Source organism: Diabrotica virgifera, chromosome 4 (genome assembly GCF_917563875.1).
Source record: "Diabrotica virgifera virgifera chromosome 4, PGI_DIABVI_V3a".
NCBI lineage: Eukaryota > Metazoa > Arthropoda > Insecta > Coleoptera > Chrysomelidae > Diabrotica > Diabrotica virgifera.
Genome location: NC_065446.1, coordinates 183,128,841 through 183,146,543, shown reverse-complemented (window position 1 = coordinate 183,146,543; position 17,703 = coordinate 183,128,841). Strand labels below are relative to the sequence as shown.

The window sequence follows — 17,703 nt, the reverse complement described above, 5'->3', positions numbered from 1 at the left end:
TGAAACAGACGTACATATCCTGGTTCACGTCCAAGCATCTCTGGATTAGTACGTTGAATGTAAAGAGAGCTTTGCGGGTACCTACGCCTCTACGAAATCCAAATTGGGTTTCTTCAATATCCATATCAAGTGTTTGGTAAATGCGTTTATGAATGATCTTTAAAAACATTTTAAGTGTGTGAGACATCAGACTTATGGTGCGGTGGTCGGTGCATTCTCTAGCATTTTCTTTTTTGGGAGACAAATAAATGTAGAGGTCAACCATTCTTTGGGTATGTCACCCGACTGATAAATTTCATTAAAGAGCTTTAAGAGGACATCTATGTACTCATTTTCTATTATTTTAAGGATATCGATAGGCAGTTGATCTGGCCCCGGGCTTTTTCCGTTACTGGTGTTTTTTAGTGCATACAATATTTCTTCCTTTGTAATTTCTACACTTGTTTCTCTGTTTTCGAAAGATATGTCTTGTATGTTTCCTCTTTCGTCGTCTAAAAGCTCTTCCACATATTCTCTCCATCGTTTTAGCTTTTCGTCAGTCGTTATATAAGTGTTTCCATTTTTGTCTAAAAGAGTTGTGTTGTTGTTTCTTTTTTGCAGCCCGGCCATTTCTTTAACCTTTTTATGCAGGTTGAATAGATCGTATTTGTTCTGAAGATCTTCTATCTCTTTACATTTTTCCTCATAGTAAGTTTGTTTTGTCTCTCTTATCTTTTTTCTGATTTCATTGTTAATTATTTTGTAATTGTGATTGTCTTGGTTCTTAGCTTGTCTTCGTTGGTCCATCATGCCGAGTATCTCGTCGGTCATCCAGTTGTCTCTCTTTCTTATCGGTTCTTTTAATATCTCTTCGCATGGAACAAGTAGGCAATTTTTTAGTGTTTCCCATTGATGGTTTATCTCGTAGGTGTTAGTATCTTATTTATCAAGGTTTTCGTATATTTTCTGTTGAAGTTTGTTTTTTATATCAACTTCTTTCAGTTTTCTAACATCTATATTTGGAGTTCTTTGGGGTTTTCTGGCTTATGTATGGGCCGGTAATTTTTGAGGTCTGTTGTATTGTCCTTTTTGCGTAATAAAAAGGTAAATGGACAGTAGATGACCAACGTTTGTATGACTACCAAGATAGGGAAATCAATGTGTTAGAGAGAGAAGTACCTTTCCAATGAGTAAGAGTGAGATAGATGCTGACGTCACAGCGATGGAATAGTGTAGTTATTTTCCACTAGATGGCGCCACCAATCCGCCATTTTTATTCCATTTCAGTATTTTTCCATTTCAATATTTTTCCATTTCAGTATTTTTCCATTTCAGTATTTTTCCATTTCAGTATTTTTCCATTTCAGTATTTTTCCATTTCAGTATTTTGTATACAACAGCATGTAAAAAGGCTTTAGTATTTTCAGTCCTATTGGTCAACATGATTATTTAACAGAATAAAATGACACAGAAAAATGAAATTTACCTCTCCGTAGATACGCCACTGCTAATATGGAAAGATATATGGTATTAGAAACTTAATTTAATTTTATTTAATAGCTAAATGATATATGGAAAAATATTAGAAACTTTGCTTAATAGCAAAGCAATTAGAAGGTAATTTAAAAAATACGTCACACTAATTGATGGAGAAAATACAGTAATTAAAGACCCATTAATATAATTACTGGACTTTGATATAAAAACGAGAAAAGCAGTGAAAATATTATTGTATTCGAGTTTTCGAGATAGTTAAGTACATTTGGTATATTGCAGTCAACATAGCAGTAAGGTGAGTACTATTTTTACTTTATTCTGATTTTTTATTGATATTCGTACCTTATATGCCATTTTTTCTGTTTTATTTTTCTAGTATTTCTTGATATTTATTGCTTCTTATATATGAGAGTTTGCTTCTTTGTTCCTGAAGCTGAACTGATTTTCACGTATCCGTCTATCAATTGCCCATATGTGATAGTTGTATTGCTCTTTGTACATTGTCTCTTTTTTATAAATACACTGCTTCTCCATTCGTCTGGCTTTGTCCAACTTCCATAATTCTACTAAATAAACTGTTGGCCAACTTGTTTCTGTCTTTCTCAGAAATATCATCCGACAGCTCTTCCTTTCTTTGAACCACTTCGAAGAGAGTGAAATTGTGTATAGCAAAAATAAATGATGTGTCTTTTGGTTTCTGTTTTATCTAGTGCTTCGTAGCGTTGCAGCAGGTTAGAATCCCAAATTTTTTAGTAATTCCGATGTTATTCATACATATTAGATCTATGTTTGCTTATTTGTAACTTTGTATATATAATTTTCTTAATCGAATTACTCTAAAAGACTTTTGCTTTAAAATTTTGCAACTTTTTTCTATTCCTCCTCCTCCTCACTTTTCAACGTTTCCCGAAATTTTTTTCTATTAGAGACCTTCATTTTAGATATATTTTAGATACATTTTATATAAATCTCACACACGAGATGCATTCTTTCTCGATTTTTTTCATTTTATTTTCGAAGAGAGTGAAGTTGTGTATAGCAAGTTGTTATTGTTTTAGGTGGATTTAGCAAAAAATAAGCAAGGTTTCATCCATTGCAGTGGAAACGAACATCCAGCAGTCAAATTCGAAATCGTTGAAACTTAGAATAAAAAAAGAGGGTAAGTGATGTTGTTTTTTGTAAACCATACATATAATATAGTGAAATACGCAGCGGGTTCGAAAATCTCAATAGCGATGCATTTTTTTCTATTTTTTGATTTTTTTCGTTCTATTTTCAAAGAGAGTGAATTTTAGTATAGCAAGTTGTTATTGAGATATTTGCTTCGAATTACATTTTTTGCATCGAAATTTTACAACATATTTCTATTAAAGAGCCTCCTATTAGATATGTTTTTTGTCTTTTTGTTTGTTTTCTGCAGCAGGTTCGAAAATCACACTAGCAATGCATTTTTTTCTCGATTTTTTCGAAGAGAGTGAATTTTAGTATAGCAAATTGTTATTGTTTTAGGTGGATTTAGCAAGAAATAAGCAAGGTTTCATCCATTGCAGTGGAAACGAACATCCAGCAGCCAAATTCAAAATCGTTCAAACTTAGAATAAAAAAGAGGGTAAGTGATTTTGTTTTTTTTAATCATGCATATAATATAGTGAAATACGCAGCGGGTTCGAAAATCTCAATAGCGATGCATTTTTTTTTTCTATTTTTTGATTTTTTTCGTTCTATTTTCAAAGAGAGTGAATTTTAGTATAGCAAGTTGTTATTGAGAGTTTTGCTTCGAATTACATTTTTTGCATCGAAATTTTACAACATATTTCTATTAAAGAGCCTCCTATTAGATATGTTTTTTGTCTTTTTGTTTGTTTTCTGCAGCAGGTTCGAAAATCGCACTAGCAATACATTTTTTTAAATTTTTTCGAAGAGAGTGAATTTTAGTATAGCAAATGGTTATTGTTTTAGGTGGATTTAGCAAGAAATAAGCAAGGTTTCATCCATTGCAGTGGAAACGAACATCCAGCAGCCAAATTCAAAATCGTTCAAACTTAGAATAAAAAAGAGGGTAAGTGATTTTGTTTTTGTAAACCATACATATAATATAGTGAAATACGCAGCGGGTTCGAAAATCTCAATAGCGATGCATTTTTTTCTATTTTTTGATTTTTTTCGTTCTATTTTCAAAGAGAGTGAATTTTAGTATAGCAAGTTGTTATTGAGATATTTGCTTCGAATTACATTTTTTGCATCGAAGAGCCTCCTATTAGATATGTTTTTTGTCTTTTTGTTTGTTTTCTGCAGCAGGTTCGAAAATCACACTAGCAATGCATTTTTTTCTCGATTTTTTCGAAGAAACTTAGAATAAAAAAGAGGGCAAGTGATTTTGTTTTTTTTTTAACCATACATATAATATAGTGAAATACTTAAGCAGCGGGTTCGAAAATCGCACTAGCGATGCATTTTTTTTCTATTTTTCGATTTTTTTCGTTCTATTTTCAAAGAGAGTTAATTTTAGTATAGCAAGTTTTTATTGAGAGTTTTGCTCCGAATTACATTTTTTGAATCGAAATTTTACAACATATTTCTATTAGAGAGCCTCCTCTTAGATATGTTTTTTGTCTTTTTTTGTGTTTTCTACAGCGGGGTCGAAAATCGCACTAGCAATGCATTTTTTTTCTCGATTTTTTCGAAGAGAGTGAATTTTACTATAGCAAGTTGTTATTGTTTTAGGTGGATTTAGCAAAAATAAGCAGGGTTTAAATACTTAAGCAGCAGGTTCGAAAATCGTAATAGCAATGCATTTTTGTTTCTATTTTTCGATTTTAGTATAGCAAGTTGTTATTGAGAGTTTTGCTTTGAATTACATTTTTTGCATCGAAATTTTACAACATATTTCTATTAGAGAGCCTCCTATTAGATATGTTTTTTGTCTTTTTTTTGTGTTTTCTACAGCGGTTTCGAAAATCGCACTAGCAATATATTTTTTTTATTTTTTCGAAGAGAGTGAATTTTAGTATAGCAAATTGTTATTGTTTTAGGTGGATTTAGCAAAAAATAAGCAAGGTTTCATCCATTGTAGTGGAAACGAAGATCCAGCAGCCAAATTCAAAATCGTTGAAACTTAGAATAAAAAAGAGGGTAAGTGATTTTGTTTTTTATAAGCCATACAATATATTATTGAAATGATTAAGGAAATAGTTAAGCAGTCGGATAATCTATTATTAACTATTAAAAGACTTCGTAAAATAATTTTTGATAAATTTACTCAAAATGATGCTAAAGTGTGGTTAAAGCGATTAAATGCACATATTTGCAAATGTAATAATTTAATTAAAGCTAAAAACTTACCTGTAGGAACTGCTAGAAAATTACAATCAAACGTAGGACATTTTAAACATTTTCGAAGAATAATTTTAAATTTTAATAGACATGTTGGTCTAGGACTTAATTCAAAATTACGTAATAGAGTAAAATGGGAAAATGTCGCTTCAAGTTTTGCAAGCCGGATTAAGACAGGGGTTATAATAAATTTATGTCATAAGGATGTAGGACCGTTTTTGGATGATGCTTTTACGGTATTTAGACAAAAAGTTAAAACTCTTTTGAAATCTAATAGAGTACTTAAAGTCAACACTACTTTGTGGGGGGAATTTATTAAAAAGACAGGTGACAGTGAGAGTTTAGATTTGATGCATTTTAGCACTAAAAATGTCATTATAAATAGTTATTCAACCGATTTACACATTTGGTTTAGCGAAAATGTCAAAGATAAAATTTTTAAAAAAATGTCTGAATTTGCAGAAAAAGATTCAGGTGCCGCTCTCTCTAAAGTAATCTCATTAGAAGTTAACATCAATAAAGTCAAAATTGGGAACGGATCATCGTACATTAAACTTCCTGAGCAAATTCAAAAGCGTCGAGCATGTATAAATATCAAAAATTACGATCAAAATTGCTTTTATTGGGCGATTATTAGCTCTTTTTATCCAGCTAAAATACATACAGAACGTACGTCGGCATATCCATATTACAGTACTGCGTTGAAAACGGAGGACTTGGAAGCTCCAATGCCTTTAAGTCATATCACAAAATTTGAAAAAATAAATACTATATCAGTGAATGTTTATGCTTTGGAATTAAATCAAGTTAAGGAAAAACAATTTTACGACGTAGTACCTGCTAGACTTACACAAAACAAGCTTGATAGACATGTAAATTTGCTTCTAATTCAGGATAAATATTTTCCAAAGTTAAATGATTACGACGCTCCTCCTAGTGACGATGATAATATTGAAATAAAATATCATTATTGCTGGATTAAAGATATGTCTAGGTTGTTAAGTTCTCAGTTAAGTAAGAACACAAATAAAAAATATATTTGTGATCGTTGTATGAATTATTTTTCCAGCGGGAATAAACTTGCGGAGCACGAAGAGTTCTGCAGAGACATAAACAAATGTAAAATGACTGTTCCCAAATACGATGATGTTGCTTTTAGAAATTTCACATACAAACAAACCACTCCCTTTATCATATATGCTGATTTTGAATGTCAGTTACATAATTTTACAGATTCTAATGTAAATCTGAACAAAACAACAAAATACCAAAAGCATGTACCTTATAGTGCAGGCTATTACTTAAAATGTGCTTACGATGACAGCTTATCATATTTTCGAAGCTACAGAGGTGAAAATTGTATGGAGTGGTTTGCAAAAGAAATGGCTGAAATATCCAAATTTGTCGATTCTAAAATAAAATCAATTGTACCTATGGTTAAAAAGCCTAGTACAAGTAAGGCAACTGCCTGTCATATTTGTGAGAAACGCTTTTTAGCTACAGATATAATTGTGGTAGATCATGATCATTTTACCGGAGAGGTAAGAGGATTTGCACACCAAGCATGCAATTTAAACTTCAGAAAGGTGTTTGTTGTGCCAGTAGCCTTCCATAATTTTAGTGGATATGACTCACATTTCATGATTATCGATTTATGCAAACATGGGCACCTGAGCTTACTTCCTATTAATAAAGAAAAATATATTTCTTTTACTCTACATTCAGATGAGCATAAAATTAGACTAAGATTTATCGATACTATGAGATTTATGGGAGCTTCACTCGATGAATTAGCATCACTTTTAGATACTTCAGAGAAGAAGATTTTAAAACAAGAATTTAATAGTTTAGATGATGATGCATTTAATTTATTAACTTGCAAAGGAGTATTTTGCTATGATTATGTCGATAGTTTGGAAAAATTAGAGGAAACTTCTTTACCTACAATTAGTCATTTTTATAATAAATTATGTGATGAACATATTAGCGAACAGAAGTATGCTCATGCGCAGAAAGTTTGGTCTACATTTGAATGTAAAAATTTGGGAGAGTATAGCGATTTGTACCTAAAAACAGATATTTTGCTTCTGGCTGATGTATTTGAACAATTTAGACAAAAATGTAGGGATACGTACCATTTAGATCCTGCGTGGTATTATACCATACCAGGGTATACATGGGACTGTATGCTTAGGTATACAAAATGTAGATTAGAGTTATTAAAAGATGTGGATATGATTTTGTTTATTGAAAAAGGCATAAGAGGCGGAATATCTGTGTGTAGTAACCGATTTTCGGAAGCTAACAATAAGTACATGTCAACATATGACCCCACACAACCCTCTAAGTACATCATGTATTTAGATGTAAATAATCTCTATGGTTGGGCTATGAGTGAATATTTACCTTTTGGAGGATTTAAGTGGATTGAAGATGTAACCAAATTTGGTGTTGCATCTAAATCCACTAAACTTCCCAAGGGTCATATTAATATTATGTCAATTCCGAATGCTGCGAAGGAGGGCTATTTCTTTCAAGTTGACTTAGAGTATCCACGTGAATTACACGACAAACATAAAGATTTTCCATTTGCTGCCGAACACCGCATTCCTCCCGGTTCAAAACTACCAAAATTATTGCCAACTCTTTTTAATAAGTCAAAATATATTATTCATTATAGAAATTTAAAGCAGGCTTTATCCAACGGATTAATTTTAACTAAAATACATAAAGTTTTGAAATTTAATCAATCTGCATGGCTGCGACCCTATATTGAGTTAAATACTAACTTACGGGCTGCATCTAAGAGCAGTTTTGAGAAAAATCTCTATAAAATGATGAACAATGCTGTGTTCGGTAAGACCATGGAGAATATAAGGAGGCATAGAACTGGAAAAATATGTAAAAATTGGAATGGAAGGTATGGAGCCAAAAACTTGATTGCAAGTATTCGGTTTCACAGTCGTACTATCTTCAGTGAAAACCTAGTGGCCATCGAACTAACCAAATCAGTAGTGTGTTTTAATAAACCTCTGTATATAGGTGCAGCAATCCTAGACATATCAAAATTATGTATGTATGATTTTCATTACTCCTTCATGCTTCCAACGATGGGAGAAGAAAATTGTATGTTATTGTACATGGATACAGATAGCTTTATATATGAATTACAGTGTTTAGATGCATATAAGGAGGTTTTAAAGGCACACAACTCTAAATTCGATACATCTGACTATTCGGAAAATAACCCGTACATGATAGAACGGTTAAATAAAAAAATCCCCGGTCTAATGAAGGATGAAGCTAATGGAAAAATTATTACACATTTTATTGGTCTAAGATCAAAAATGTATACATTTAAATTACAAACAACTGATGAAGAGAGAGAAAAAGAGAGAGAACGTTTAAAACTGAAACTAAACAAGGAACAAATTGATTGTGGTATTCAAAATTTAGGTATAACCAAAAAAGCAAAAGGTGTAAAATATAATGTAGTCAAAAATATAATCACATTTGAAGATTTTGAAAATTGTTTAAAAGAATATAAGATTAAAAGCACAAACCAAAGGTGTATTCGGTCATATCAACATTCAGTATTCAGCATAGAGCAAACAAAAACGGCCCTAAGTCCTTATGATGATAAACGATATTTAATACCAGAATCCTTTAAAACGCTTCCCTGGGGGCATTGTGATATACCATAATTTTTAGCAAAAATATAATCGCTTTAAGACACTGAGGGTATTTACTTTAAATGGATATTAAAAATATGTATGGCTGTTGAAAAGACACAATCACTTTTCCTCAGTAATTATTATAATTAAAATGACTATTGTACAATATTATTTTTTCATTATCCTTTTGTAAATATATTACGAAAATAAAACACAAGTGTTAAATACATAATATTTATTAACAAATAAAGTTATTTAAGTCATTTACAACTTTAATTTTATAATAATATACATATTCTCTCATAGCATGGCTTAACAAAGTATCTGCTGGAGAAATTTCACAAAACGCAGTCATAGCTTCAAACGGACCGCATAAACTAGTATCTGTACAAAAATTCTGTTGCAAAAAATATACAACATTTGTATAATATGCATGAAAGTTTAAATTTTCCAACAACGATATGCGATGAGTCACTATACTGTGGTGTACTTGTAGAATTTGCGTAACATCACTTTCATCTAAATAGTATTCCACACCATGTTTTTCAATAACAAGGAACTTGATTGAATCCAACACCAATTGTCGTATCTTGCAGTAGTCTCCACACTGAAACTCGACAGGATCAAATTCGTCTGCATAGAAAAAATCATTCATCTTTTGTGAAAACAGGTTAATTATGTCACTCCACTCAAATTTGTCTATACTAATTCTTCGACCGTCGAATAATTCTTCTTTTATGGTATGTTGACATAAAATGACGGATGCCGTAAACTGTCTAGCTGGAGATAGACCAACTTTAATTATGTAACTATCTAGTGGAAATGAGGCTTCTAACAAGTAGTATGGTTCATTCTTCGCAGCTTCTTCGAATTTTGCTAAAACTTGGTCTAGTTCGGCACCATAATTGATTTCACTTGATGAATCATCGAATACCACAATAGAACTTGATGAACTATAACCACTATCTTGAGAACTCATGTTGAGGAGCGAGGTGAACTAACTGAGAGCGAGGTTGCTGAGCGGTCTTTTATATTGCGTCCCTCCTCTTCAAGGTTGCATTCGCATTAAGAAGTACTAAACCACATCTTTATTATTAATCCAACTATTATGTTTACTATCGAGACCCAGCCATTGAACATACATCTTATTTCCGCGTCTGTGCAATACTTTTTCAATTAAGTAAATGTCAGTATTTTTTGTTTTCTGTAATTCTTCTTCGTAGAATCCTCCTCTAATAGGCGCTCCAGTCATATCTTCAATCAAATATGTTGTGGGATTTGTTATTTTAATTTCAGTAATTTTAAATAGTTCTGTTGTCCCATTTGGCTTATATCCCTTATCAAAAAGGTGTTTATTTTTACTAATACGCACCATATCACCAACTTTCAATTTTCTTGTACCTGATATTTTCAAGTGAGTGTAATATTTTCGTAAGATTTCTTTTTCGTTAGATTTATTAACATCAATAGGTCTAAGTCGAATTTTGCTGTGTTTCGTGTTATTGTAGTCTTTTGTAATTTGAGGTAATATATCTATCCATTTGTAAGTACCATTAAGACTGAAATACTTGTAAAGTTTTTCCTTCAATGTTCGAATAATTCGTTCACATATGGCTGCTTTCTTAACACTAAAGGTATTATAGTGATTAATACCATGCTTTCTTATGAGGTTTTGAAACTTGGAATTGAAAAATTCTGTACCTTGGTCTGTTTGTAAATTTTTCGGAACTCGTCGAGTTTGACTTAAAATATCTGCAAACGTCTTTGTTATTTCCTCCCCTGTTTTTGTCTTTAATGGTCGAGTCCACACAAATTTTGAAAAACAGTCAATTACGACAAGAATGAGCTTGTAAGATTTATTTTGATTGGCATAGGATCTCATCTCAGCAATATCCATTTGCCATAAATCATCTAGACCTTTAATGACGGTTCGTCGACGAGGATAATTTTTTCGTGCTGGTTTATGTAATTCGTTGACCAATTGTTGTTTTTCTTTAGACATTACGAATTTAAACTTTAGACGATTGTCCCATGAAGTAATGTTATCTACTGCGTTCTGTAATGTAGGTTACATTTGATTTATTAAGTATTTTCGATGGGAAATTATTTTTCAGGACAACATTTGATTTATTCTCTTGTTAGTCTTATTTACTGTCAAGGTATTTTCTGTAGCTTTTTGTAGATTCAATGCCTTGTTAATCCTATCTACTGTCACGGTATTTTCTCCAACAGATTCTTGTTTTATTGCATTCTGGGTACTTACTGCTTTTTGTAAATCATTCATTTCTTTTGTTAAATCAGATATTTTCAAGACAGCCAGTTTATTTCCATCAGATAACTCATTATTTTTTTTATTAAAATTGCTTTCAATCTTACCGATGGAGTTTTGAAAGTCAGAAATTTTTTGTTCAAGTTGAGTATCTTTTGAACTATATTCTTTTTGCATCAAGTTAATCTCTTTTCGCAGAAAATTTTTTATATTTGCAATGTGGTCATCTACATATTTCTTGTTGGAAAGATGTATACCTGCTACAGGAGGATCTCGTTTAATATCCTTATTTACTGCATGTATCTGGTTTTGTAAATCTAAAATGGATTGTTTGAAGCCTTCACGCAGCTTTTGAATAGCTTGTTCATTAGAACGATAATGATGACGACCAAACTTATCAACACTCATGTTGGAAATGATGTCTAATCTGACCTAACATTAATATATAATATCTGCTTCACGTAATTCGTTGATAATGGCAACAATTTCGTTACTATGGGATGTGTTTCCTGCTTCTTGGGAAGCAATCAACAATTCGAGTCTATCACATAGTTCATTTGGATCATCCCAATATACATATTCAATAGGATTATCGTTGTAAATCAAATGAGAAGCATCGATGAACCCTGATCCTTTGGAGGTAGATGAAGTTGCTGACGATGATGAACGAGTTGCTTTTACTACTTCTAAAGGCGATTTCTTTGATGTAGTAGACCGAGTTTTCGGTGGTGAACGAGTCGCTTTCTCTTGACCTTCGAGAGACAGTTTCTTTAATCTAGTAGATTTAATTTTCGGTGATTGCTTCTTTGCTTTTTTAGGTTTAAACAACGGTTTGACAATATTAAGATATTTTTCTGCAGTTGCACCTTTAAGATGGCCTATGGAATTGTGATGAACTTCAGTATTATTTAATTCTTTATATTGTTTTAAATCTTCATTTTCATGATTCGTTGATACTGTATCGGAAAATACATCGTCATCGCTATCTTCTTTTTTCACCTCTTCTTCTGATTTCATCTCTTCCTTTTTGACGTGTTTAAGCTTGTTATTAGCAGCATGATGTGAGGATTGTGCAATATCTTTTAGTGGTTTAGTTATGGGTTCAAAGAGTTTATTTAGCGTATCGTCTTGTTCTGTCCTACCTAGCTTTAATGCCAAATACTTTTTGCGAATGACTCGAGCTAATTCAGCAACTTTACGCTTGCGTGCAGCTACCTCTTTGTCCAACATGTTGTTATGGAATGCGTGTATTTCGATCATAACTACAATTTTATAAACTTGTCGAAGCCTAAACGATATCGTCCGTTAGAAATATCGAAATCCTTAACAATTACGAACGTGCCATACTTATCCTGCCAACATTCAGAACAAATTTTTTTAAATTGAACAAATGTCATGTCAGGTGAGACGTGATCATCAAAGACGTGTTTTAAATTGAGCTCATCCTGTTTAAACAATACAATAAGGTTGGCATTATCACGCAGGAGTTGTTTGCCTGCTCGACTGTATGATTGACATATGTATGCACAATCGATATCTTTATGTCTTCCCATACAGTAATATTCACGTATTGTTTGTTGTGGATCCGTCGATACGTCATCAAATATGAATACTGAGTTTGGTTTAGCTTCGCCAGGACTTATTACGGCATCATTGTCTTTAAATGGAAAATAGCCAACCTCTTTCACAGATTCCAACACTTCCTTCAAAAACTGATACTTGGGTTGAAACAACGATTTTGAATATACGTAAACATTTTTGAATTTAGCGCCATTTAGATCAAACAGTAATGCCAGCATAGCATTCGTTTTTCCACATCCGCTTGGGCCACATACGATAGCACGAAAAGAATGTGGTAGCAATACACCATGTTTACTGATTCTTGTCACGTTATCGACAAAATCCAAGTTCTCCACTGCTAGTGTCTTATCTTGTTGAATGACCTTCATATTGTGATTAAGATGTATTTTATTCGCTTGGTTATATAAAGAAATTTTTCAAGAAGCGATTCATTTCAATGTTAGTCGTTCAAGGTGAAGGAGTGTTGAATTCTCTGATCAACAATATACCGTTTGAATTGCATGCCCCTGGTTACCAGTATCTAGGACCTGGAACTAAATTACAGAAACGTCTAGCTCGTGGAGATCCAGGGATAAATCCATTAGATCGAGCTGCGAGAGATCATGATATTGCATATTCTCATAGTAATTCATTGAAAGATAGACATAAAGCAGATTGGGTATTGGAAAACAAAGCGTGGGAACGAGTTACAGCAAACGACGCATCTTTGAGTGAAAAAGCCACTGCCTGGTTGACTACTACAGCAATGAAAGTTAAACGAAAACTAGGTATGGGTATGAAACGTGGTAAAGGTGTTGGTTCATTTAAGCGACACGTGCTACAACCAATTATCAGAACGTTGAAACGAACTCCTCCGTCACCAAATTTGCGTAAATCAGCCCTAGTTGCACTTGCAGCAGCTAGAACAGCCGTGAAGAATATAGGTGGGAAAAGAAATGTACGAGTTCCAAGAATCATTCCATTCGAATCAAAATCTGGTGGTATTTTACCTTTAATCCCCATCTTTGCAGGCTTATCAGCTCTTGGTAGCTTGGCTGGTGGTGCAAGTGCCATCGCAAAGACTGTAATTGATTCAAAGAATGCTCAAAAGAAACTAGAAGAGGACAAACGTCATAATAAAGCTATGGAACATCTAGGCAAAGGATTATATCTTCGAAAAAACGCTAAAGGAGGCTTTGGATTATATTTAAAAAAGTCAAAAAACTACCGCTGAAGCTACCTAATAGACCTTTAACCAATGTGGACTTGAATAAATTTGTTAAACTACTTAAAATTCCAAATTTTCGTGGTGTGTTTATGAGAGATAATTTACCTCGTAACCCTCGTAAACATGAATGTGCTATAATTAATCTCGACATTTCAACAAACCCTGGTACACATTGGGTAGCTTACAGAAAGATAAACAAAGACATAGAGTATTTTGATTCATATGGTTGCTTGAAGCCACCTCAAGAACTAGTTTCCTATTTGAATGGTGGAAGAATTGCCTATAATAACGATCAATATCAAAGTTATAACCAAATAAACTGTGGACATTTGTGCTTAAAGTTTCTGTATAATGGAAAATATAAGCGCTGATGTCTGGTATGAATTACCACAAGATATTCGCCATGCACTAGAATATTATTTACCTTGCAAGAAAGACTATAAGAAACACGTATGGTGCGATGTTTGTGGGACGATGGAAAGTGTATGTGTATTTTGTAGAATACCGTATTATGAACAAAATATAAATAAAACAAGAAAAACATGTAACATTATTCTAAGAAAAATAAAGAAATGTTTAACATATTTTGGTATTTAACTTACTGCACCTTTTACCTCCTATCAGTCATGTCTCGATTATTGACCCTAACAAGTACTACAAACGAGTTTTCGTTTACTCCTCAAGTGCCTCTTGTGCTTGATCCGCTACGGCAGTATTATGTAGCAGTGTTGGGATTTCATACATTTAATTCAATTCCAAACATTGATGGTGAAAAGTTTTATTTCTATGAGCAGAATGATCGTACAAAGTTGCGTTATATCGAAATTCCATCAGGATCGTATGAAATTACCGATATCGAAGCATACATTCGAAATAAATTAATGGGTATATACAATTCGGTTCAGGAGTTCACTTTAAAACCGAACAACAATACGCTTAAATGTGAAATTTTCTGTCAAGATCATACCATTACTTTCGAGAAAGAAGATAGTCTTGGTAAATTATTGGGTTTCTCCTCAAATAGAGTGTTAAAATCAGGAAAAATGCATTCTTCAGACCAACCTGTAAATATTATAAAAGTATCAAGTCTACTATTTGAATGCAACATTACTGAAGGAGCCTTCTACGAAGACAGACCTGTACACACCATTCTGCATTTTCCGATAAATGTTGATCCAGGTTTTTCTATTGATGAACGTCCTCATAACCCTATATACATACCAATAAGCAGCAGTATACGTGAAATTACCAAAATTACTGTTAGTATAGTCGATCAGGAATTAAGACCTGTCAATTTTAGAGGAGAGAAAAGTACGCTCCATTTGGATTTTAAGGAAACGATATAAATGGGTTTAATTATAAAACAAAACTCAAGTCAATATCCATTAGTCTCACACAGATCCTGCATGCGACGTGACGTGTCTGCCGCCAATAAAGCCTTTCTTGTTGCCATTGGATTAAAGCTGAAAGATGTCAAAACGTCAATACATTCGACGGGGGGTTCAACAGCAGGAGCCTCAACCTCATATTTTCGATCTTTACCAAAAACCTCTGTTCGATAATACTATTAGAAAAGAAGAATTTCGGACATATACACCATACATCAAATCATTTAATAATAGTGACGTTGTCGAATTTATCATAAATCAATCAGATGCATTTTTTGGGATACACGAAACGCTGTTGGAAATTAAAGGAAGTATAGAGAAAGTAGGTGATGGAGTGGTTTCTCTTGCACCGAATGCTGGAGCTTTCTTGTTTGATACATGTACGTATATCCAAAGTTCACATGATATGGAAATAGTTAGAGACCCAGGTGTAGTTAGCACTATTCGCAGTTTGTTATGTTATACTCCTGAAGATTCCAAGTTTCTCAGTACTGCAGGATGGAACTATCCGAATAATCCACATATATCGGGAGACAACTTTAGTCTACTGATTCCGATAAAACATATATTCAACATTTTCAACGACTACAATAAATTAACCTATGGCCGTCAAGTGTTTCGATTTGTTCGAGCACGCAATGATAGAGACTGTATTCTAGTGAAAGAACCTAATGCTACAACAACAATAACAGTATCTTTAACTGTTTCCAGCATGGAACTCAAGGTCAAGCATGTCTTTCCCAATGATGATATGAAAATTGAATTAATGACTCCGATTAAGAATAATGTGCCGATAACTATACCTTTCCGTAAATGGGAGCTCAATGAACTACCTTCACTTACGTCAGGATCTCGACGCGAGATATGGAGTGTAAAGACAACTTCATCTGTTGAACGTCCACGCTATGTCATTGTGGCTTTTCAAACTTCTAAACGAGATGACATACACGCTGATCCAACGTTATTTGATCACATTAGAATGTCCAGCGTGCGATTAGTTATTAATGGAGAATACTGGCCTAACGAGAGAATGCAATTGGATTTTGCAAAAAATGACTATGCTATAGCTCACTATAACTATACGGAATTCTTTCCTAGTTATACTCTTTCCTCAACAAAACATCCCATCTTAGATTATGCTGCTTTCAAGAAATATGCCTTATTTGTTTTTGACTGTTCCAAGCAGGATGATACGTCATTCAGATCAGGAACCGTTGATGTTAAACTGGAAATCGAAGCAGATGAAGGTTTTCCGGCAGGCACTCGAGCCTACTGTTTAATTGTTCACGACAGCCTACTCGAATACTTTCCTCTAACAGAAGTTATCAAAAATATTATTTAAGTCGGTTTAAAGAGTATGTCACTCAGTATCATTCATCACGCTCAATCATGAGGATTGCTTTAGTTGACATACAGGGATTTATGGTAGATAGATTGTTTATACCCAAGGAACTCAGCATTGAAATTGGTTTTAAACGATATCATTACATATTTACGTCTCCGCAACCGTTTGCTTCATTAACTAATCAAGATAAGAAGACTGTATTCTTCTTGGAGAAAAATGTGCATGGCATTCGGTATTCCAATGGTGATGTGGAATATTCCAAAATAAATCAAATACTAGAATCCAAGTTATTGTATGCTGCCGATTACATTTACGTTCGAGGAGAACAAAAAGCAGAGTTTTTACGACAGAAATGTAATATGATTGGAATTCTTCCTGCTATTATTGATGTCTGCAAATTTGATTACACACCTTGCGTTTGTAAATTTGCTCCTGATGCAAACCCCTGTCACGCCAATGGAGTGTTTTTATGTACCGAAAGAAATGTGGATCGACTACGCTAATGGTTTTGTAATACGATATTACCTGTATAATTATGTTTTATAATAAAAATGTATAGAAAACTATTGACTTTTAATTAAAACTCCTTTTTTACTCATCAATTTTTATATTACGTGTCAAATGCTCTATTTACAATTTTTTTAAAAATAATTTTTAAAATTAAGATTAATACAGGCATTAAAATTAAACATGTCAATGCGAATATATTATTAATTTCATTTTTCATGTTTCCGCTGGTGGTGTTATCGTCCATGGTTGAATATGTCCTAGTGGATATGTTCTATCGCTAATATGTAGGTTCTCTAATTGTTTGATAATTTTTCTTAAATCCTGATATACTTTAATATCTTTCTGCAACTCAATGAGTTTATCTTGAAACTGTTCAACTTTATGTCTGTACTCACTCAAAGACATGGCGCTACTACCAAATTTGTTTTAGTAAAGATACATATCTAATGCCTTTATGACATGATGTTTAATTTTTCTATTACACCATCGCTTAAACATAAATTATGTTACGGTCGTAGATAAAATATAGTATGCAAATAGTAAAGCTTAGATTTCTGCACGTGACTGGTTTAAATAACATATTATTTTATGGTCGTAGATAAAATATAGTATGCAGCTCGTAACGGTTAGTTTATGGATTAACTAACATATTCGATACTCCCCACACCTTTTACGTATCACAATCTCCAATCAGACCATCGCTTAAACATACTAAATTATGTTACGGTCGTAGATAAAATATAGTATGCAGCTCGTAAAGCTTAGATTTCTTCACGTGACTGGTTTAAATAACATATTATTTTATGGTCGTAGATAAAATATAGTATATGCAACGTGCCCCTTTCCACCGATCCCTTTGTACGTCACGATCCAACACACCTCTTTCCAATACCTCACACGTCGGACCAATAACAACGGAG

At 33.1% G+C, this 17,703-nt stretch overlaps 2 protein-coding genes across 2 annotated transcripts; both read left to right on the top strand.

The window, feature by feature from the left end:
- The first annotated feature begins 2,949 nt into the window (after nucleotides 1–2,949).
- On the top strand, nucleotides 2,950–8,707 carry LOC126884023 (uncharacterized). Its single transcript, XM_050649806.1, has 3 exons — nucleotides 2,950–3,085; nucleotides 3,436–3,535; nucleotides 4,509–8,707. The coding sequence occupies exon 3, from the start codon at nucleotides 4,653–4,655 to the stop codon at nucleotides 8,511–8,513; it is 3,861 nt and encodes a 1,286-aa protein (XP_050505763.1). The 5' UTR covers nucleotides 2,950–3,085; nucleotides 3,436–3,535; nucleotides 4,509–4,652; the 3' UTR covers nucleotides 8,514–8,707.
- Nucleotides 8,708–15,010: 6,303 nt separating this feature from the next.
- LOC126883759 (uncharacterized) lies at nucleotides 15,011–16,270 on the top strand. Its single transcript, XM_050649423.1, has one exon. The coding sequence runs from the start codon at nucleotides 15,011–15,013 to the stop codon at nucleotides 16,268–16,270; it is 1,260 nt and encodes a 419-aa protein (XP_050505380.1).
- Nucleotides 16,271–17,703: the final 1,433 nt, after the last annotated feature.

Excerpts from the sequence above, each read along its gene's own strand:
- LOC126884023 (XM_050649806.1), top strand. The coding sequence starts at position 4,653 with ATGATTAAGGAAATAGTTAAGCAGTCGGATAATCTATTATTAACTATT.
- LOC126883759 (XM_050649423.1), top strand. The coding sequence starts at position 15,011 with ATGTCAAAACGTCAATACATTCGACGGGGGGTTCAACAGCAGGAGCCT.